A 24,545-nucleotide genomic window follows, 5' to 3' on the forward strand; every position below is an offset into this window, starting at 1 on the left:
CACGAAGGCACGCTAAGAAGGAGGGAGAAATACCTTACATAATAATTCTTAATTAGTAAAAATGCCCATTTCTTCAAATAAATTGTGTAAAATATTCGGAGTTTGGATTATTGGAGCTAAGTTGAAAGACCTCTTACACAAGATTTAGAATGTCTATTGCAATATTTATGCAATGTTTTTCATAGAAGACTAAAAATATCTTTCTTCGGAAATTCTATCCAAAACATGTTTATACAAAAGTAGTACACAACCACAGTAGGCACTGAAGGAATTCTAAAATGATTAACTGCTGCCAGCGAATTCTATTGAAACATTTAGATATTTTTTAATAAAAACCGTTTTAAAATGCCCGAGTGAGCACTGGTACGATATCCAGTAAACCAAATGCAAGTGGGGATGATCTCGTCTACCACAGTTTAGTTCGGGCATCACTTTAGAGATAATCAGGTTTTACGGAACTGAAAAGGAAAACCAGTTGCATCAGTATCAGATTCAAGTATCACCCGAGAGCTTGCTATATAACAAAACGACCATGCATGAGAAAATGTGATATTTCGATAAAAAACAACTCTACAAAAAAGAAGTTTATTAGGAATAAAATTTCAACTTAACTTTCCAAAAATCCCAGGATTTAACAACATAACCTTAACGTATTTTAATAACAGTGGAAGAAAAATTGTAACGCATTGCGTTAAAAATAACGAGCTGGGAAATTTCTGCTTAGGAGACGATGTAACTTTTCAGTAAAATACGCTACGACAAAAAGCAACTGGAAATGAAGCAAAACTGAGAAGATAACGTATTATAATAAGTAATATAGGCACCTAAATGCATAGCAAGGAATAATTCTATTATAATAAATAATTTTGCCTAAAATATTGCAATATTTTAAGTACAATATTGCCAAGTAAAACATATCGCAATTAAAACATTTACCATTAGCTATCAAAAATAGTTGGCAAGGATGACAGTAAAAAACAGTGCCTTTTTCAAATTTCTTATTGCTTTTTCGTTCAGAATAAACAGGGCATTAATTCATATCAAAATACATCAAATTTATCTTGTATAACTCTGGATAAAAAATGATACGTTTTTGATGCTGGAAAAAATATATAATTTTCCATTCCGGTTCTACTACAAGCTTTTATAGGAACTTATTCTATTATTTGATATATTTAGGGCAGCACAGTGTTATTAGAAGGCTTTAGAAATCTTTAGCATATTTTAGGAAAGACTTTTAGAGAAAAATAAATAAAAAAATGTAAATTATTGAAAAAGTAAAATCTAGCATTTCTTAATCATGTAAAATAAAATAAAGTTAACCTTTAAACTTCAGAGTAAGGGGAGATAATAATGTACTCATTCAAACATTTTAAAAATTTATTAAAATAGCAATAAAACTCTAAAGTATCCATTTTAATTTGAATCAAAAGCTTTCAAATATTCAGAAATTTCGAACACTTCGGTTGTTTACTTTTTGTAATCTGTGAGTACCTTTGTAGTAATGCAAGCTAGAGTATTTTATTTTTTCGCCTTTTTTAGCCCAAAGGGCGTTATACCAGAAGGGCTATTAATTTCGTTTTGGCATTTTGCTTTGAAAATTTTAAATGCCGGTTCACATTTAAAACTTTTGTCACCAAATATTACAGCCCTGTGTTATATTAAAAAAAATTAAATAATGAAGAATCTGCATGGCTGTATGTATGTTTCTCGCATTGTCTAAAAACAATGGTATCTAGAGACATCCAATTTTGAATAATGTAGTCCTCCACTCGAATATGGGCATCCGGAAGCCGAAATTTGGAATTTAGAGTATATTTTATTATGGATTTCATATTTTGTAAAACTTTAACGAATTTTTAATTAACAAATGCAACGATTTCAAAGCGAGCAAAGGCAATACTCTACGGGGAAAAAAAAAAAAAAAAAAAAAAAAAAAAAAAAAAAAAAAAATTATCACCAGCGCGCGAGACTGTGTATCTAAAATTCTAAAGATATGCTCTTTTTAAACTATTTTGTGATATTGCTGCTGAATTGAATTTTATGGTTTAAGTGCGAAAACATGATATTTAATAAACAAGGTAATACACAAAACGTTAAAAACATCTCCTTTGGGCGTAATATAAAATCTGAATGCTTTCAGACGTTTTTGTGATATTTTTTTAACATCATTCTCACTAAAGCTTCTTTGATTCCTTGTCAAATCACAGCGTGAAGCGGATTCTGATTCTAGCATAGCGTGGAACGTGGGACTATACTAATTGTCTAACTGTCCAATGTGACGACAAAGTACTGATATCCCCATCTTCCGTTACCTGCTAGCTGAATGCGTTAATCAGAACATCACAAGCTGCCGGAAAGCATCACAAGGATGCGATAAAAATACTACACGAAGTAGCTTTTTCATGGCAATGGCATACGTTACTAGAGTGACTTCCGTTGAGTGATAAAATGGCAGTTGTTTTCATTTTTTAAAAATAATTTAATTATTATGATTAGTTTATTTATTTTTCAAAGAATAATATTCATTATTTGAACAATGAGATAAAAATATACACAGAAGGAAAGAAAATGTACACGACTGCTGTAAATTTCATTACGTTACATTTATAATTTATCAAAGACAAAAAAATAATTCCTAAAAATACTTTAGCCAACTTTTATATGGAGAAGAATCTGCAAAAACAGAAATATAAAATAGTTTGACTGTAATGACGATACTGCAGTCTACTTCTGAGAGCAGCTTTAGTACTTTAAAACATTGTGTGACCTATAACTACACTCATGTCCATTAATTAAGGATAATTCGGAGTCACGCGGAAATCGAACTCTAAAATAAATATATCACCTGTAAAATCACTACACACATCTTCAAGAATCATATGCAAATTTCAGGAAGTAACCAGATGACATCGATGGTACGTCACAATGACGAGTGTGTAAGAGAGTGATATAGTATAGAGAATACAGGCAAAGAAGTAAAATTGTTCGCAGGCGCTTTATAAGCACTTCAGTGAAATAACCGAATAGTTATGACACAAAGGACGCATTTGGATGATTTTTTACGTGGTAGAATTATCGGCCGTCTGGAATGTGGGCGTACCCAACTGGAAGTATCAGACGAACTTGGAATTGCCCAGAGTGTCATCTCCAGGCTTTGGCAACGATTCCAACATGATGGTAATGTGAGTAGGCGCTACAGCATAGTAGTAGTGAGTAGGCGCTACAGTCCCAGAGTTACAACGCCGAACGATGACCGGTATTTGGTAGTTACTGCCAAAAGAAACAGGCGGAGCACAGCGTCAGACCTGTCCCGTCAGCTCTCTTCAGACACTGGTACGACAATTTCAAGGCAGACCGTGTACAAACGCTTAGGAGATTGGTCTATATGCTCATAGACCTGTCAGATGCGTTTCACTTACTGCAACTCACTGTCGCCTGCGGTTAGCCTGGAGTAGAGAGCATGCATTGTGGACACCGCAACAGTGGGCTTGTGTGATGCTTTCCGACGAGTCCAGGTTTAGCTTGCAGTCTGATTCTCGCCGGACTTTCATATGGAGAGCTTCCGTTACCACCAAAAAAAAAAAAAAAAAAAAAAAATCATTGAACGACACCGTTACGGTGGTGCAGGAGTGCTCGTTTTGGGTGGAATTATTTTGGGTTCCAGAAGTGACCTGCATTTTCAAATTGGAACCATGACAAGCCAAATCTATCGGGACGTCATTCTGGAACAACATGTACGTTTGTTTCAGGGCGCCATGGGTGCACAATTTGTGTTTATGGATGACAACGCCCGTAATCACCGTGCAAACATCGTAAGCGAATGCCTTCAATCGGAGGATATCACCCGTATGGACTGGCCAGCATTCTCACCGGACTTGAATCCAGTAGAGCACATGTGGGACATGCTTGGCCGACGAGTTGCAGCCCGTCAACCTCCTCCTACATGTCTACCGGAACTTCGGAGAGCATTGCTTTTTGAGTGGTGTAATATCCCCCAAGATCAGATCGATAATTTGATACTCAGCATACCTAGGCGTTGTACGGACTGTATTGCATCGTATTGTGCGACATACAATGTATTAACAATCATACCAACCATGTAATATTGGTTTTTTGTAAATAGGTTTTTTTTTGTAATTTGCTCCAGGGAGAAAAAATCGCTAATTTTTTTAATAATATCAAACATATAGCACCTTTTTTTGCTCTTTACCTTTTGTTTAATAAATAAGCTTTACAAATAAGTCAAATTTGTTTTGCTTCTAACTTTTCCTTTGCCTGATTTTGCATTATCCTTAATTTATGGACATGAGTGCATTTACCTACATTATTAATTTGTGCCTTTGTAAGTATGATGCTTTCTATCTAAATAACATTTCGTATTCTTTTCGCGCTGTTAAAAGAATTTGATGTAGACAACAAATGACTTCTTTGTACAACCTATTAAATTATACATATTTTTGTCACTTCATTTAAACTTATTTCCTCAAATTATTCCAACTGAAATGATATAAAAAATTGACAATTGAGATGAAAATGACAAAAAATTTCAAATTTTGAAATTAAATACCCGGTTAATTTTTGTCTTACGGGAGTACAAATTCTTATGATTTTATTTTTTCATAATGAGTATAAAACTTTTCCATGTATAGGAAACGGGAAATTGCAATAAAAGTTAAATTTCGCTGTTTATTGAAAATTAATGTTTTTTAAAATTTTTGCATAGACCAAAACATGAATATTTTCGTCATTAAAAAATGAATATGCCACGCAAACCAACCTGAAGACAAGCAGACCAATGAGCGAGTTGGCTAGAAGCTGTACCCTCAATCTCTCTTTATGGAAGCGTGTTGGTCGTACCGATGATGCCTGGTGCGAAAAGTGGCACGATAATGCCCTTACAAGTGATTCCAGCAGAGTGTCCATAACAGGTCACAAAGGCAGTAGAAAGACTATAAAGCTTCGACACTATGACATAGTCAGAGGTATCAGAAAAAGATAGACAGATTCTGTGTCTTCTATACAAAACCACTTCTCTCATCTCTTGGGACATGCAGAATTAAGGTACGCCCAAAGTAAAAAGCTTTTAAAAGACCAGACGCTATTGCTGGCTTTTGTTACGATACTTACGATTAAATCTTGTGCTGGAGTAATAATAACGATTCGGGTGTTGCTGGCGCAAAGAACATTAAAATGTATCGGATTGAAGCAATGTCATATATTCAGCGATGAATCACAGTTTTCGAAGTGGGCGAGTTCTCCGTCGCGCTGGCAGTTTTTACGTACACAACATGACGTGGTCTGGCTGCGCACTCAGTCGAACATCAGACTGCCACACATCATATCAAAATATGTAATGTTTCGGCACTTACGTTATGTTCAATAAATGAATTAATTCCTATCTAGGTTTAAACGTTTTTAGCTGATTGCCGTACCGAAAGGCCCAGGTTCGAATTTCGGAGAAGACATTGATGTTTGTAAATGTATAGTTTCTGTGCGGCATGGGGACACTCTGAAACTGCGGCGAGCCAAAAGTCCTCTCGAGCAGGGATGAGGTGTGGGAGAATCTCGGAGCCGTCTTTCCCTGGGTACTCTCCGTCAAAAATGGAGGCGGAACTGAGCAAAGTCGTGCTGTCACCTGTATTGTGCTTAAAGCTCTTGCCAATGACAGGCACAAACATGCACTCCTTGCCTCTATAAATTTCGTGGGCTTGTTCTGATGTTACTGCCAGGTAAGTAAGATAAACAACAAATACAACAATTTAAAAATTTTTATCTCCTACTTATTCATATCAAAGTGTAATCGAATAACTTTTCTACGTACTTTGATTTTTTTAATCGATAGAGATTGTATTTTAAAGTGTTTATGCATATCAGAACACTAGATCAGCTCATTTTAATACACACACACACACACACACAAAAAAAAAAAAAAAAAAAAAAAAAAAAAAAAAAAAAAACTTCCAGAAATTCAAGAAAAACTTCCAAAATTCTTTTCCTTTTTTCATGTGATTTTGGAGTAGGGCGTTCTAATTTTCTCCTCCCCCATATTCAGACATCTCTTAAACAAACATTTTGAAAAACAAAGTTGAAGCAAATTACGTTTCATCTTTCCAAATTGATTTGATTGCGCTTTCGTTTATTTTTCATTTATTCAGATTTAATCTCTGTATCACTAATTGTTAATTAATCTTTAATTAAATTAATGATGCAAGAATATTACAGCAGCAGCATTAATTACTGCTTTTTTCAGCAATACCTCTTTCTGCAAGCAGAAAAAAAAATTCCCCCCCCCCCAAAAAAAAAAAGTAGATGGCGTGGGTAAGAGAGATAATCAAGAATTAATAGTTTCGGAAACTTTGAGGTTTTTATTTTTTCACGTGTTCCCGAAGGAACGAATGCGGTGCTTGAATATTCTTTTTCTTCTTTGCATGAATCTTCTTCATTGTAATATTAAATTTTAAGATGAATATTTAAAAAAGGCGATTTATTTAAATTAATTTACGAATTCTCATTATGTATCAATTAAACCTGTTTTTTAAATATGGAATTTCATTAGTCCATTTTTTAATAAAATTCAGCCTCTCTTAGCAAAATTCGACTTTTCTTTATGGTATTAAAAAAACAAAGACATTGCGAGAGAAATAAATCCTGATATCGCCAGCCTTTCTCCAGTTCCATGTTTGAAATAAGTATCAAATGATACATTATTTAAACTCATTTGCTGTTTAAAATACGGTATTGGCTGATGGTTTGTAAATAAAATCTAGTATGTTTGCAAGCATTATGGCTCAATGTTAATTATAAATACTACTCGTTTTTTATTAACTTACTCTCCGATACAGAGGAAAATAATAACTATACATGTTCGTGTTGGCGTGCGTTCTCATGCTTTCATTTATAAATATCACATCGTTGTATATTATTTTTACTTCCTTGCACGAAGTATTGTAATCGTGAAAAATTTTGGGTATCATATTAACGACGAAGATATCCATTTCAACGATTATTTCAAGTACATCTGCACGACGGACAGAATAAAGGCCTCTTTTCCCAAAACGGATTGTAAAATGGATTTAAAAGGATTCGGAAGAGATTTTTTTCGTGATGTCTGTACGTACGTACGTATGAATGTAACTTTTGAAATGGAAGGATGAAATACTTCTTCATACTGTAAATTGACCTAAACTTTTCTCTAGTATTAAAATTTAAAAAAGCAATTTACAATCATTAAACTAGATAAAGCAAATAATAATTTTAACAGCATTTGAAAAATTTATTACAGACAAATTCATCACACAGAACTCTACAACTCTAATACTTATCAACTAACCAACACAACTGAGACCTCAATAATAATCAAAATTGGTGAATTTCATAAAAAACTTCACATTTCTATAATATCTAGATATAACAGTTTCGCTAACCTTTATGCTCTTCCTAAATTTCATAAGACACCAATTACATTTAGATTCCCAACAAATTGCACTAATAATTACAAGAAAAATATAAACTATATATTTGCACAACAACTTCAAAAGCTTTGTAACTTAATCTTCACTACTTGTAACACAGAACATCATTTTTGCTGGATTATCCATAACAACATTCCTGTAATTAACACCTTATGTCAACATATAAAATATTATTGTTATGACTTTTGAAAACTTATATACTTCTCTTCCATTAGAAGAAATATTTTGACGCTAAACCTTCTTGAACTTCCAGAACTCTTTCCTACAATTCTCACTATTCTAGATTTTAAAAAATAAAAGAACTTCCTTAAATGCAATTGTTTTAATAATTATATTAAACTTAACAATCAACTTTTTAAACAAGTATCAGGTATATCAATGGGAACTCACACGTCCAATAGCATTGCAACATCTTTTTGTTTATTCAAGAATTTAAATTTCAAAATACACTACAACAAAAAGATTTAATTTATTATGCCCGTACTTTCAGGTATATTGATTATCTCATCAGTTTTAATAATTTTGACAAAATAAAAAATTCCCAGATTTATTCAAAAAACTCTATTCTAAAACTAATTCTTATAAAAAGGTTATTGCATTTCTAGATCTTCAAATAGCAGATTAAACTCTATGACAAAACCAGGAACTTGAATTTTGCAGCTAATAAATTAATTAATTGAATTTCAAACATTTCCAGAAAAGTAATTAGTAACACAGTCAATAGTCAAATACAACGAATCAAAATATTTGTACCGATTACACTAGATATTCAAGACGAGATATGAATACTTATTCAAGTTCTTAAAAAGAATTTGGTATTAGATAAATTTACTAATTTCTGTTTTAAAAAGCATGCGCTAAATACTCAGTTTAAATCTGTTGGTCTAAATATAGTCTGGGTTATCTGCCTGGGTGTTTCTGTCTGGATTATGATAATTTATTCCTAAACCTGCAAAAGGCGGAATTAGTTGGATGTCTATTAGTTCAAGATTTGTAAATTTTGTAATTAATTTTTGAATATAATGTAAATTATAAGTTTTTTCTAGCATGCTATTCATTTACTAACTCATGGGCTTATTTTATCTTTCTCAGCCTGGTAAATAGCCATTTACCAGTGAAGATACCTTCTTCTTTATGCTTTTTCTGACCAGAAATATATTAATTTCATCTGTCTGATAAAACATTTTTAATAAGAAGCTAGTCTCTAACGTCAGCTTTAATTAACAATAAGTTTATCTCGCCAAATTTATGGCTTCAGTTTCTGAAATAGAGTAGAACACACCACTACCTTCTCCAACTAAATACGGCAACCTCTATTACATTCCACAACTGAGTACATTTACATTTACAGCCATTTCCTTTCACATTGTGCAAAAAATAAGTTAATTTAATTTCCTTTCTGACATCGATTTGTACCTAAATCTGCATTTAAATACCTACTTTTGATTTTGCGTTTAAATCTAAAAAAAATGTATCAATTTGTACCTATTTCTGTTGTTTTCAAATACCATTTTTTGTACACAGTCCAATTCATTTTACAGATCTCAAGAGATTTTTTTTTATTGTTTTTACTATGCTGTGGAAGGGTCGGGCAATGTTTTTTCTAAAGCGAGGATCTCATTTTAGTTCTAAACAAATACCTCAAATTAAAAAGAAAATCTTATTAATTAATTTTTTCCGGTCTTGTTTATGACAAGTGCTTTGGTTATCTTTCTCTTTTTTGAGTTTTGTTCGTAACTCCTGATTTAACTGTAGGAAAATACTAATTTGATCCTTACTTGGAAAAAAGACGAAACACTGTCAATTAATTTGGTTATTGTTATTTGATACAGGATCGGTTCGTTCCTCTTGACAAGTAAATTAATCTACGGTCAATACGTCTAACAACTCGCCTTTTGGTTTACAGCTGAAACTTTTAGAAAGTTAATTTAGTTTCTGCACCAACTCCAGTGTCTTTTTGCCGAGTGAAACCGAAAGTGAACTTTCAGTTTTATGCACCGAAAAATCTGGCTTCCTGCCCGTTGGCCGAATTGCTTGTTTTTTGCCTAGAAACTCTAATTTTAAATGTAAAAAAAAAAATTAATTGTTTTTAACTGCATTTAGTGATTTATGTTTTCTTGTATTTTACAATTCTTAATGAAGATGATTTAACTTTTTAGGAATTTTTGCCTTGCCGCGAAGTGAGAACTGAATTAATTGAATGAGAAATATATTTTTAATGAAATTCGAGGAAATATGTTTAAATGAAATGCAGCACAATATGTGTAATTTTATAGGCCATTCAAGGAAGTCATGTGGTGTCCACATCAGATTTTTTTTTGTTTCGGATTCACAAATCAATGACTTAACAATTATAAAAATTATAAAATTTTCAAAAGTAGCATAGCTTTAGAATTCCCAATGCGGGGTTAAGAGTTCGTTATATAAATGTTTTTTGTTTAGTTTCTTTTTCTCAGTTCATGGTAACATGTTCAGTTTTCTTAACCAGATGAAAAGCATTTTTATTTGTCACTTTAGCCTTATTTATTGAAAACCACTTTCTTCGCACTCCCGCCATATAAACTGGAAAAAAAAAAAAAAAAAAAAAATCACAAAGTCTTTGAAACTAACATATCAGTAGAATTTCCAATTAGAACTTTAAATGTTGCCATATATTTTTGAACTATACTATTTATATCTGATGTATTATTTCTTTAAAAAGTAATGCATAGCGATAACATTTTGATGGCAGCATCTTTTTTCTGAAGCGTGATTTGACACAAATATAAAAAGAACACAAAATTGAGAGCTGAATCTACATATAATTGCTTCATAACGAGCGTTTGCCTTCACAATGAGCTTATTCTCGTTACATTTTGCCTTATTCCCAAAACACATTAAATACTTTTAAATACAGTATGTTATTCTCAATCACATACGAATTTTAAATACCAAATTTGAGAAATTTGTCACTATATCATAATATATTTTTTTTCCTAAAATCTGTTGAGAGCTTCAAGTAAATTGTCACTTAAAATTTACCAGTTTAAGTCGCTCTTCCCGTTGATATAAGTCTTAAGTACTAAAACTGGAGAGTTTTGGATTATATTTTGATATAGTTTTTCTTAAAATTGTTTTGGCCTTCAAGTAAAATATCATTTCCGGTTGTCTATTAAAAACTATTATGGGCCTCATGTAAAGTACTACTTCCGGATGTTCAGTTTTAACCAAAATCTTATTAACTTTTCATATGAATACAGGAAGTTTCAATAATGGAACTGGATGTTTTTTAAAGTTTATTTTAAAAGTCATCGTAGACGAAAATCGTCACAGCCATACGCAGACATGGAGCGAGATCATTCTGAAAGCAGAAATAAAGGCTGTGGGGATCCTAATCGTCCTTATTCATCGAAAACTCATTATTGAATTTTAAGACATTACTTCCCTTACTAATGTATATAGGTTGGCGGGAAGTAAAAGATGAGATTTGTCAACTTTAGGAATGCCACCATTAGGATGTCATCATAAGCACGTCCAGAAAAATCAATGAAAATTAGTCTGTGGACACTTTTGCAGGTCTACGTGTGAGACATCACTTGTAAGGTAAATGTTGGATGTTATCTAATAAGGAATCCACAAGTACCGAGCTTTCATACATAAAATATTACACTAGTTTAAAATTAATTTTTTCCATGGGTCTAAATAGTTATCTCTTAGCAAGATTCACTGGAACTTTTGAATAAATAAAATTGAATAAATTTCTGAATAAAACAAAGACATCCAAATCATGCGGCGAATATCCTCCCTTTCTAGGTAATCATCGACTAGCTGAGCTCTGTGTGGAAGAGCGTTGTCAGCCTTTAACAGGAACCCAGGACCAAATTCCCCTGAAGTCGAATGCAGGGCTCACCATTACTCCTTCACTACCGTAATGATCTGCTGTACCGTAATGATCTGCTGTTTAATAATTAAACTTCAGGTAAATTTCATTTTAAGTTGTTTGGTTTATTAGGTTATGGAAAAGTACACTAGGGCTACCTACCCAAGAGAATGGATGCGTTCGTAAAAGACTTTCTAAGAGAAACCGGCGCATAGATACGTCGCATTTGGGAAAAATCACGAAAAAAACACACGCAGCCAGTCCATTCGCTGGAATTCGTGCCTCAAACAGAACTACTAGTGCTCAGCGACTTTTACCGCTCGTCGGCTGGTGGGCACAAAGTTCATTTTAAGTAAATATTTTTGTATAGTTAAAATTGCAGCATGTAAAGTGTTTGGCAATATTGGTGCTAGATGTTTCAAAAGCGGGAACTTTTGAAACGTGTCCCAAAATTCTGAAAAGGGGTCACCCGTGAGGATAAAAGCAGATAAAGTCGTCCCCCCACACAGCTCAGTATTTTCTATTGTCCATAAATAGCTGAAATATAGGTTTTGTTCATTTAATTACGGCAACGTACACAAGGGCTATCTGCCTAAGGGAAAGGAGGCCTTCTTGGGGGACTTTCTTAAGGAAACTGTCTCGTATATACGTTACACATAGGGAAAACCACGAAAAGGCCCATTTAGCGAGTCCGTTCGCCGGAGTTCAAGTCTCGGATCGAACTACCAGTGTTCAGCGACTTTACTGCTCGGCCACTGGTGGGCCATCTTGGTTGGGAGAAAAGGGTAATTAAGTACTAGAATAACAAGAGATTATTCGAAATTTATGTTATTGAATAGTGACAAAACAAATTGATTCTCTTCCGGTTTCAAAGGATTTTCTATTTATATTTGAATAACTTATTAATACGGAGTTGATTTTGTTGGTTACTGTGTCACTCAATTGATGCTTTAAGCCCAGTTTGTGTTTACTGATGCAAGCGATTGAAAATGAGTTAGGTAAAACAAACCGTATGCTATAACATTTTTAACGAATATCAATTGAAATTTTACATTTGGCTAACATAATTCTCCTAGCTCAAATGGTAAAAGATTCTGCTAAGTAATCTTTCATCCTATCGATATTTTTCCCATGCCGATTTTAAATAACCTTCTCTAAGACGACCAAATACGATTCTAGATAATTTTGATATTTTATCGAGGTGGTATTCTTTGAGATGCAACCCAAACAGAAGGTTCGTTGTGCTCTTAATTCAACACTTGTGTGATCACTTATTGCTAAGACATGCTCACCGACAACTTATTCTAATTACCATACATATATAATTTATCTTCTAAAAGAATGCTAAAACATGCTCACCGACAACTTATTTTAACTACCATACATATATAATTTATCTTCTAAAAGACAACTACCCACGTTTCGAAACGATTTTGTTTTCTACGGGCGTGGTCACTTTAGATAGGTTATGTTCAATGTTATCTTAACTTATGTTCTCAGAAATTCTGCTCATTTTTAGAGATGGTCCTTTTTTGAACGTGATCACGATTAGAGAATTCATTTTGTTTGATAACTTCAACATCCTCAGTCGGCATTTATATTTACACTTTTCAAACAGGTCAAATCTATAGTTCAAAAGTATTACGGTATCTAAGCTGTTTAATTATTTTTTAAAATTTAAGCAAAATATTTTCTTGAATATACATTATTGTAGTACTTGTATTTTACTTGCTAAATCTGATGCATCAGGCTGCTCAAAGTCAGCCTTAAAAAGAAAATATTTTGTTTTTGCAACTTTCATTACGTAGACAGCTTATGTTCGGATAAATTCACAAGTGATCAACTACAAAACTTTAAATAGCATACCTAAATCTCATGTAAAGATTATGAATACAATGTTAAGATAAAGATTAATGATTTTATTTGTAAATTACGTGATCATATGCTTACGTAAAAAATCATATGCTTTTAGAATTTCTTATATTTTTAATTACACTTATACCCTCACAATCAAATAACAGGTTGAAAACGTTACATGCATAGAAACTGAAAATTTTGGGGTCTTTAAAAATCTTAATTTTGTAAAAAAAGATTTTGTTAAGATGGGATTATAGTCCTGTTCTCTAAAACTTAAACGAAACAAATGAATAGCTGTTCTTCCTCAAATAATCTGAATTTTGTTTTCCAGTTATTAACTTTCTCTAACAGGATTATTCTATCTCATATTTTTATGTTTTTACACTTTTATTCGACTGTCAAAAATTTTTCAGATTTTCAACATGTGTGGAATTGCTTACGAATCTCAGTTTTATGTCAGATAAAAGATTAGTATTTGGAACCAATTTAATAATCTTTATTGTTTTCCATCTCGATTTCTATAAATTTTATGTGTTTCAAGTTAGTGCCTTTAACATTAATTAATAAAAGCAATGCCAGAATGTCAAGAGGGTGAGTATTGTTCCCCAACTCAGTTCATATTTGATGGTTTTAACTATGTTGTCGTATGACCACTTTGATGTGCGGAACTGACATGGAGAATCCACAGTTTGGTCCACTTGTACACAGAGTAGTTTGACGTATCTATGCTTAAGATCTGGAGTGACATTTGGAACATCCCGCCCATCATCTTTGTGTACCAACCTCGGTAATACCACTCGTTGCCAACCAAAATGTTTACATGAAACTCGAAAGCGGAAGAGGGGCGGCCGAGCCGGTTGATGAGAGATCCAGAATTCAATCGCCTCGAACGAACATCACCCTGCGAACCACCCCCTATACCCTTCTCCAGAAGCTCAAATCATAATCAATCTAGGCACCGGGGTGTTTGCTGCGCGCGGTCTCTTTTGAAGCTGAAAGTCTTGCGGTTCGCCACATGTCCGCCAAAATTAGGAAATATCCTTGCAGAGCGCTTCAAAATGAATTAGTTCGAGGGTAAGGGGGTGGAGTGAGTTAGTCCGTCGCTTGCACTGATCTCTCTACCCACCTCTCTTCTCTTCCGACCCCTAAGATCAAAACCTTCGCGGCGGGGTCCATGTTTTGATTGCTTCGCTATTGGTAAAGTAAGCAACAAAAGCTTCCATCATATTTGGCCTTCCAATTACGAGGGATTTTCTGCGCTCGTGATTTAACCCCATCTTGCTTTTTGTTTTTGTTGCTTCATCCTCCTCCTCCTTCTTCTTTTCTTTTTTTTTTTTCCTTCTTCAATCATTGTGTTATTATTATTTATTCTTCGCTTCTCTGCTCCGCCGGTAATCAGACCAGTTTAAGTTCCAGTTTGTGTCTTCGGTTTTGCAAAAACCTGGAAGAAAAGTATTACTTTTCCTAATAGAATTAGGAGCTTCGGCAATTTGTGAACGCGGGAGAATTAAACTCCGTGTTCCCTGCGCTCTTTTCTGTGTCTCTCACCCCCTTTCACCCCGTACCTTCCTCCACCCTATCCCTCAGACCCATAATATCACCTGGGGGGATTGGGGAAAACCATTCATAGATCGGCAGCGGTGCAAAATGGTAATTGAATTAGTTTCCGAGGAATAACAATCTGTTCAGCCGCGTGGGGGATTATAAAAACAAGGAGAGTCCCCGGAAACTGAAGGACTCTCATTCTCTCTTCTTTTCGTTCCATTTCCCGAGCTTCTGGCGCCGGTTCTATTCCATCCTCCCCGTCGCTCCTCCGTCTTCTGTTACCCCGTGGATGCTGGATCCTAATCACCCGGGCTTTAAAACTGGTGGTGGAGGGGGGAAAGGACCATTCATTCGCGATATCTCTTCCCCCTTATAATAAGCGTTGAATTTAAATTTTTGTGCCAAGAGTTCAGCTTTCAGCGACAGAGTTCGCTCTGTGGGAGCGATGTGTACCTGTGTGCCAGGGTAGACTTCTTATTATCAGCACATTGTTTCAGCTATCCGTTCTTTTTAATTGAGACATTAAAAGATCTTTATTGTAGTTACAGTTTTTTTCCGGTGTGTGTGTGCGCGTTCAAAGAACGCCTGAGAAATGTTTTTTTTTTCTCTTTCATTTTATAAAAGAGGTATTATAGAATTGTTGGAATTAGACTCTAGAGATAATAAAAGTGATGGTAATCTGAAGCGCACAAGTTACACTAATTAAAACCAGGTTTAAAATTTTATAAATTTCAGTGTGAGAGAAGAATTTTACTCTCTTTTTGCGCAGATAAAGAGAAAAAGTTGTAAAAAGTCTGGATGGCGATATTTTGGAGGAAATACGTAAAAGGAGTTATGAGATACACCATAGATTTATTTGGTAGAAGCGTTATTTGTTACGAGAAGTGCAAATGAGTAAGTTGAGCTGCATAAACAATTAGAGCAATAAAAATATTAGTTGAAAATGGAAGAACCGGTAATAAAAACGCATTAAAAAGTTTTTCTAACACTAGTATTTCATTGTAATCGATTAATATTGCTCTGTGAATATACAAAAACATACCTCGGCACAAAAACGTGACATTATAAACAGCTGACGGACTTCGAAAGAGGGAAAATAATTCTGCGGAGAGAATTCGTTTTCTCGCGACATGAGAGTACTGCTCGTGTTAGGCGGAAAACAAGTACAGTTTTGCGTGCATGGAGATAACGCGCGGAAGAAAGTTCGATGCATTGCCAGGAAGGGATCTGGAGTAGATTTTTGCCAAAACGGGAATACAGACACATGGTAAGCATATCGATAATGGATAGTACCTCAACAAACATATGATATTATCACAATAACGAAATCTGGAGAATAACGAATAATCTGGAGAAATCTGCCAGTAGTGTTATCGCCGACGTTTACTGCAGAGAATGCTTGTACTTCGGTGACTGTTATTGCAAGACTGGTAATTTGCCATACATGTCAGCAATTTTAATGATTTAGAAAACAAAACAAATACTGAATTGGGCACAAACTGTTTTTTACGACGAATTTTAGAACAATCTTTGGACCAATGACGAATGGATCTCATTCGTGGCTTAAACTTGGAACGGCTTCTATTGTAGAAAACTACAATGCAAAGTGTCAAAGTGGTTGCAGTGTGAGTGTCATGGCTTATGGAAACATTAAATTTTATTCGCTATCTCGCCTTCTGTGAATTGTAGGAACTATAAAATATCAGTAGTATGCATTTTTGATCTTGGAATTAAGAGTCTTGTCGCTCTTTTTGAATCGTCCTTGAATCAACTTTACGCAGGAAAATACTATTGCACACGTAGCCCAAAATGTCCTAGATTCTCCTCTGCGACCAGCATATGTTAATTTTTCCTTGGCATGAGTGGAACGCTTAACGCGAATGAAAACGCTTAACGCAATCCAAATGAAATCACTTAATCACATTTTGAAAAACCTTCGACCACAAGATTAATGAGCACAATTGAATGAAAAATAAAACTAATGTTTGAGGAAAAACTACTGTTTTCAAAGATCATTCATTTTAAATTATAATAGCTTAATATAAATAAAATAAAAATAATGTTATAATATATTTTACAGTATTTCACAGAAAAAGCTATGTATTTTTATTACTGTTTTTATATACTTTGATAAATTACATAATAGCTGTACTTTTAAATGTGCACTAATGTTGATATGCATTTGAAGGATGAGAAAAATTTTATACTATATTTAATGCCATTCTTCATGCTTTAACTTTTGCATTTGAATGTATATGAATAAGTAAAATTTCAAAAGAAAATTTAATGATCTTTTTTAACATATGAAATACCTTTGCTAACAGATAAGCAGATTACAATTTGAGGCTCTTGATTATGAAACTGAGCGATGAAAAAAATTTCATATCCCTATGTAGGAAAAAATATTGCTTCAGAATAACTGTTTCAAAGAACAGGTGTTTAAACTTTACAATAAGCTATTCTTATAACTTTAGATTTGTAAGTACTCAGAATATGAACTTGAGAAAACTTTTAAATGATATCACAATGCACCCCCTTTTAAGAAAAATTTACATTCGAAGGTTACTGATAAATTTCATTCGAAAATAAAAAATAATAATAATAATAATAATAATAATAAACTTTTTTAATTTAAAAAATAATTTTATGGTACTTTTTAGCATTCATATAAAGTTATCTAATTATGATTAATTGATAATTGTAATTATGCTTACCAGTATGTATGTAAGTATGTTTCTTCATATCTGATTTCTGGTGGAATCTTTTCCCACAATATTGACAAGGGTAGGGCCTGGTATCGGAGTGGATCAGCAGATGCGTTGAAAGCGTGGAAGACCGCTTGAAGGACTTTCCGCACTGTTTGCACTCGAAAGTCCGCTCCGCTGTGTGGATGGCCCGGTGCTGGCTGAGGCTAACCTCATGGCCAAAAGTTTTGTTGCACAGTTCGCAGGCGAAAGGTCTTTTTCCACTATGAGATCGCCTCGCGTGCACTTCTAGGCCGTGTGGTGTACTGAACATCTTGTCACACTTAACGCACGAGTATACGTCCCCTGTAGGAGATGACTTGAGGACACCATCAGGGCTTGACAATGACTTGTCCACATGAGATCCAGAATGGGCACCAAAGCTGTACAGAGACAGTCCAAAGCACGAAAGTCCGGCAGTGAAAGCTGGGCGAAAGAGCGATGGGCTGCTGGTTGGTCCTCCACTTACCAACCTAGGGCTTCCATCGCCGTTTTTAGAAGAGCTCTGAGCCTGCGACCTGAAGAGATTAGCTGATCCATGACAAGTGGAGACAGGCACTGGTCTCACCCTTAAGTCCGTGGGCCACGATGACAAACCGAGTGGCTTAAAGTCACCAATGGCTAGAGGCGTTAAAGATGAACGAATGTCTTTTTCGTTGCCGCAAGTCTCCCATGCTGATGAACCCTCACTGGCCAGCCGCGCTGAAAATAAAATAAACGGATATATCTCATTAGTTGTATGTTTAATGATTTCTTAAAATATTATCATGTTCTTTGATTTGAGACATTAAAGTTCTAGTACTTATCCATTAAGTTTTTAAAAAAATCATTCGTCTTTCATTCATCAACTATCAGCATCGAAAAGTCTGCTCAACGGATATTATGGAATATCAGCCTGCACTGGTTGGTAGCTTTATATGTAACCTATGGCAAGGTGGAAAAATTTCACCAAAACATTGTTGCTCCCAAGTATTTTTATGAGTGGCAATAGTCTTCAAAACGATAAAAATTTTAAATCTTCAAGTGCTTTTGCACTTTGTTTAACTAAATGACATACAATTACTGTCAAATATCGAAAGAAATTGTAAGGCAATTGTTAGTTTTTAAGTTTCTTGGATTTTTTGAAGCAAACATTTTATGTATAATAAAAATATACCATAAAAATGAAATTTTTACGAATCGAAATCATTTACTGAAGTTTAATTTCTCTTGAACATTATGAAAATTCACTCATTTACAGGAAAAGAAATCTTCATGAAAAATGACACATTTACATATACATGTTTATTGTTGTAAGAAAACTAATGTGATTTTTTCTATTGGAAATTAAATATAGTTCCTTAATACAGTAAGTAGTAACTGTGAAGTATACAATAGTCCCAAATTTTAATTTTAATTATAAATTTATTAAAGTAATTTTAATGGAATCAAACAATTTTTTTTGCCTGTCAAGTTTGATATTTTTATGTTATAATTCACATTTGAGTTCAAGAAGGAAAAAAAAAGTAAAAAGAATAAAATAAAATAAAATAAATTACTTTATATTTATGTACGCTGTTTAATTTTTACCTCTGTAGTCACTAGGAAATTTCCGTGTATCTATTCTGTTAAAACTGCATCTTGAAAATATTTCTGCAAATATACATAATCTGAATTCATATTTTTGTATTATGCGAATTTCTAGAAATGACGTCCGATTTGCCTTTGAGAATTTCGAATTTACCAGATTTGCTTTTGAGTATTAAAATTATATGCTAATTTCACAGTAAAAGGGATTGCAGAGTTCTTAACAAGAGTTATCCTTTGACAGCTTGGAGTTATTACTTTAGTTCCCTTCTGATTATATTTGCAGCCTTTATATACTAAGTGATTACAAGCTAAGTTCATAAATCAAGGTAAAGAAGAAAACTTAGAAGATAATATTTTGCTATTAATATATTTTGCTATTAATAGCGCAAATTGTAACTCCAGTTAGAAGTAACCGAAGTTAAAAAAATATTAACATTATCATAACATTTGGGTGAAAATAAAAACTTAAAACCATAAAAAAAAGCGCTTTTAGTGTTAAATACGACTTACATTGCACTGCATATTGTAATATATTATTTTTCATGTTGCCAAATTTGTAAAAGACATATTATTGTCTGCAAATTTAAATAAAATTATTTTTAATTTCTAACATAAAGTAATTAAAATCCTTAACTATTTTTAAATATGAAAAAAAATCATTAATCAAAATTGTTGCTCAAAAATCGTTTAGGTTTTAAAACATAACTTTATTTTCTTCAATTAATGTTTAACAAATGATCTACAATCTAACCGAGCTCTCACACTTTAAAAGGGAAACTCACCTAATAATATATTAAATTTAGAGAATTTAATACATTATTAGAGATATATTATATAGATTATTATTATTATTAGAGAATTTAATACATTATTAGTCCAAAGGGGCTTTGTCCCTGAAGGACTATTGTTTTCGTTTTGCGATTTTGCGTTGAATCACTATAAACGTCAGTTTCACTTTCCAAACTGTTGCCACTAAATGTTAGAGTCCTGCATTATATTTGAATAAATTAAGTAATGAAAAATCTTCATAAATGTATGTCTATTTCTCGCATTGTGATAAAACAACGGTACATAGAGCCATCGAATTTTGAATGACGTAATCCTCCTACGAATATGGGCATGTGGAAGACCAAATTTGAAATTTGAAATCTGTTTTATGATCGATTTCACATGTTCTAAAACTTTAACGAATTTTTGAGTCACAAACTCAACGATTTAAAAGCGAGCAATGGCAACACTCTAGGGGGGGGGAAGACCTTTTTATCTCCAGCGCGCGGAAATGTGTATCGGACATTCTAAAGATAGGCTCATTTTAAAATTATTTTGCGACATTGCTACCGAACTGAATTTTATGGTTTAAGTGCAAAGAACATGATATTTAATAAATAAAGATAACACACAAAACGTTAAAAAAACGCCCCTTTGGACGTAATTTAAAATCTGAAACCCTTCAGATTTTTTTTTTAAATTATTATTATTTTTTTTTGCTCCTATGTTATTCTTGTAAATATGTTAGTCAAATATACATGAGAATTTCAAAAGCCATTTATTACCTGGTCGAGAAGTCGATTTTTAGTGTTAAGAATAAAGTACACAATTTTTATCTCTGCATTTGATCTCATGCATTCGTGAAGAAATGCCTCCAAATCCGATGTATTGTTATTTTAAACCAATCAGCAAATAACAGCATGCCTTTAGATACCTTCAGACAACTTAGGTTTAGAAATCTGAAGCAAGTATTGCATTCTAAGAGTAACTATTAATAAAAATATCAGCAAACATGATCATAATACGAAAAAAAGAAAATCCAAATATCTGGTTAGGTTTTATAAGCTTATATTATATAAGAAAGAGTTAGCTTATAAAAAATGCTAAGTATTTTCTTAAAAAAAATTAGATTAATTAAGAAAGACTCAGAAAATGATAGACATATAATTTAGGCTCTTTCAGAGGTTTAAGAAAAGCTATTTAAGAAAAGTTTAGGTTACTTAAAAGAAATTCAGAAAGACTAAAAACATTTTAGAAATATATATTAGAAAATATTTTTAACGGTCTTATTAAAGTATATCTTGAGAAAAATACTTTTTAAAGAATTTTAATGTGAGTGGTTGAAAGACTGAAACTTGAGATAGAGTAGAACTGGGAATACCCAATTATTTCACTCAATATCTTCATAATATTTATAGACAATTATCATGAACCTGTTCATTGATATACTATAAAAATATTTTCTCCACTACCATTGCATTACTCAGTAGCGAAATTATATTTCTCCTTTTTGGCAATATCTACATTTTCTGCTTCCTAATAATACTCTTCAGACCAGCCTCAATAAAAAATCCATCTATTCCTGAAAATGCCCCCTGATGCTTTTACATCAACGAATCCAGCCTTCCGACCTTTCTCGAGGTTTATCCCTCGGAAAAACTTTATTTTCGGTTTCGGGAATCGTCTTTTTCCGCGGATCATTGTGTCGCGACAACTTTTTTTTTTCCTCTTTCATTTTTGTTCTGGGTGTTCGTTATTATTCATGCCTCCAGTGAGGGGAAGGGGCGGCGTGAGGGCGACTCGAACTCTATAATGCTCTGTCGCCCTTTTGTCATGCATTTCAAAAGGACACCCTTAGCAGTCGTCGGATAGTGTTATACTTCGAGGGTTGCCGTGGCGAGGAATAATATTTTGGCGACGCAGATATGCAGCCAAGATATGATTGGAAAATGATAAAAATATAATATCGCAAGACTATAATCGGTCCCTTTTAAACCTTTCTTAAAAGATAATTTTTTAAAAAAAGGTCTTCCGAAATTGTTGGATCGCCTTTTTTTTTTAAAGGTTTGCTTGGATAAGTTTTAAACCCATAACGAAATAAGGACAAGTAATTCTAGAAATACAAAAAATAAAACTAAAAAATAATTTAGAGTGAAAGTCTAACATCTCGAGGAGTTTGTCATTACATTTTCAAAAATTTAACAAAATAATATTTAGAAATCTAAAAAATGTAAAAGCCGTAGAAGTAAGACGGCTTATATCGCAATCTAATCTTCGTATGCAAATTCCAGTTTAACATTAAAAGCAACTTTAAATTATATAGTTAAGGTTAGCTTACAAGTTTAAGAATTAATCTTCTAGGGCTTCCAAATGAACAGTATAGAATCACTTGTTTAAAACGAATTAATGAAAATAAAAATGCCGAATTATAAGGAAAACTTGGTGTGAGATTACTTCTTCATAAATTAATGCCAGACTTATAGAAGATTTGATAAAGAAAAGATTTAGTTATTTAAGAAATAGGTGTTCGTTTATTTAACCAAATCATTTACGTACGAAGCTTGCAGCAAATCCTTTCCTTAAGTGACAATACTTTTCTTTTGCCAGAACAATAAATTTGCTCAAAATAAAATTTCTTCGCCTTTTTAATAAAAAAATTGCAATATAAATCAATTAAACTAAAAAATTAAGTCGCAATATTATCAAATTTTGGTTATTATTTTCTGAATGCGTTTTAATTTATGCTATGAGAAATTAACTTGTAGGGTTTATATTTATTTTAACTAACATTTATTTTAAGTTTAAACTACCTTTCCTGTCAAGCCTTACTTTCCCCTAGAACTGCCAATGCCAGAGTATGTAAATTTTAGTAGAACGCGCAAGGATTCAAATTATCAGCGGAAGTATTCTGAGTTAAATAGAAAGGAAACGAGTTCGAGGCGTGCTGTTCTTACTTCACGAGCGCGGAGGTAGTTAGCCAGAAATTGAAGAACCCCGCGTTTCGGCCTGTGTGCTGTCCTGGAAGAATTGTTAATCGTTCAAGTGATCTTCAAGTTTGCTGAATTAGCAGCGGTCTTGTAAAACGCGGTGAGATTAGTTACTTTTAGAGAGCCTCGTAGTTAGAGTCTTGTCTTTAGTTTCTTTTCAGGTTATTATTTTTATTTGACCGCCGAGTTGGCGCAGTTTGTGAGCGTCAAGAGCACGCACTTGTAATTTATTACGTTGAATAAAAAAAGGGACTTAAACCCTTAACAAGACTCTGTCTTTTATCCAGTTTTCACAGTCACCTCTTGGTTGCGTGCAAGTTGGAGGCGCGCAACGCTACATTGGCGCCCGAACACTTATCGAACTGAAATGGCCGAAAATTGGATGGAAGCCGCTGGACAACATCAAGAAATGACAAGCCAATTGGAAGGATTTGGATACCTGGTCCAGACTTTGAGAGCGTCAATCAAGCCAAACGTCCATTTCGACGGAAAAAATTCGGTGGCGGTATTTCTAGAAGGTCTAGAAAACCACTTTCAGCTCTACCCTGTTCCTGAAAGACAAAAAGTTGCCATCGCCACATCTGCACTAAGAGGACAGGCCGCGCTATGGTGGAAAAATATAGGCAAATTTTTATTAGGGGAATTTGGGAGCCAGACATATACATTTGAAAATTTCAAAAAATCGTTAGTAAAGGCCTTCCCCATAGTGAAAGATCGAGCACGGCTGGAAGCCGAACTATATAGTTTTTATCAACCGGATATAGAAGAATTTACGGACTTTATTCTACGAAAAATTAAGCTGACGGATATGCTGTATGGGAAGAAACCCAATGCGGAGATTATTGAAATAATCTTATCAAGATTGTTACCCGCTGTTCAAGACTACTTCGAAATTAGAAACCCAAGCACATTGCAGGAGCTCTTCGAATTGGCGGTGAAGTTTCAAAATCGCAGAATAGCGGAAAAAGCTAGAGGGGCAACATATTCTCAAAGTACCCGAAGGAAATCTTCAAATGAGGAAACCAGAAATGGAAATCGCTCTTATGGGGGAAAGAGCTATCAAGCTAACTCATCGAAACTCGAAGGTCAAGGCCCAAAAAGAAAATTCGAAGATAAACATCCGCGTACCCAGAAGGCACAACTTGAAAGGAAAGCTTTAAACGAGTAGAGGGGCCTGTGAAAGGGAGGGTCCAGACCCCGGAAGTTTTAAAAAACCCCCAAAAAGACATTTAAATACGGTCATCGTAAAAAACTCACATCTACCAATTATACAAGTCCTGGTTGGCGATGTACCAGTAGAAGCTCTCATCGATACAGGAGCAGAAGGAAATTTTATGAGTGAAAATTTCTTCAAAAAGAATTTTTATAGGGTACGATTATTTAAAACCAAAAATACGGAAATTATAGCGGCGCAAGGAAAAACATGTCACTGCATCGAGAAATTATCATTAAACATACAGGTAAAAGAGGAAAGCCTCAAAGTATTCATTTTTGTAGTGAAAAATCTGCAAAACCCTCTTATTTTAGGTATGCAGTTTTTAAGGGCCGCGAGGGCCAAATTGAATTTTCAAGACAGTTCCGTGATGCTGGAGATGGACCAGAGGGTGGCGGAACCTGTGGAGACACCGCAAGTGGACCTTAGCCATCTGAATGACCATGAAAGGCAAGCAATACAGCAAGTGGTGAGTAATTTTTCTAATTTGTTTTCAGAAAAACCGGGAAATTGTCAGATAGTTACGCA

The 24,545-nt window shown here is 33.8% G+C and overlaps 1 protein-coding gene across 1 annotated transcript in view; it reads right to left on the reverse strand.

Annotated features, from left to right (window-relative positions):
- Positions 1–24,545, reverse strand: part of LOC118187160 (uncharacterized) — a 157,806-nt gene that overhangs the window by 34,537 nt on the left and 98,724 nt on the right. Inside the window, exon 3 of the mRNA XM_035357368.2 lies at positions 17,451–18,182. Coding sequence (XP_035213259.1) covers positions 17,451–18,182 — 732 coding nt within the window. The remainder of the gene's footprint in view (positions 1–17,450; positions 18,183–24,545) is intronic.

The sequence above is a fragment of the Stegodyphus dumicola genome, chromosome 4 (assembly GCF_044657685.1).
Source record: "Stegodyphus dumicola isolate Sdum_Otavi_A_Nest chromosome 4, ASM4465768v1".
In the NCBI taxonomy this organism is placed as follows: Eukaryota; Metazoa; Arthropoda; class Arachnida; order Araneae; family Eresidae; genus Stegodyphus; species Stegodyphus dumicola.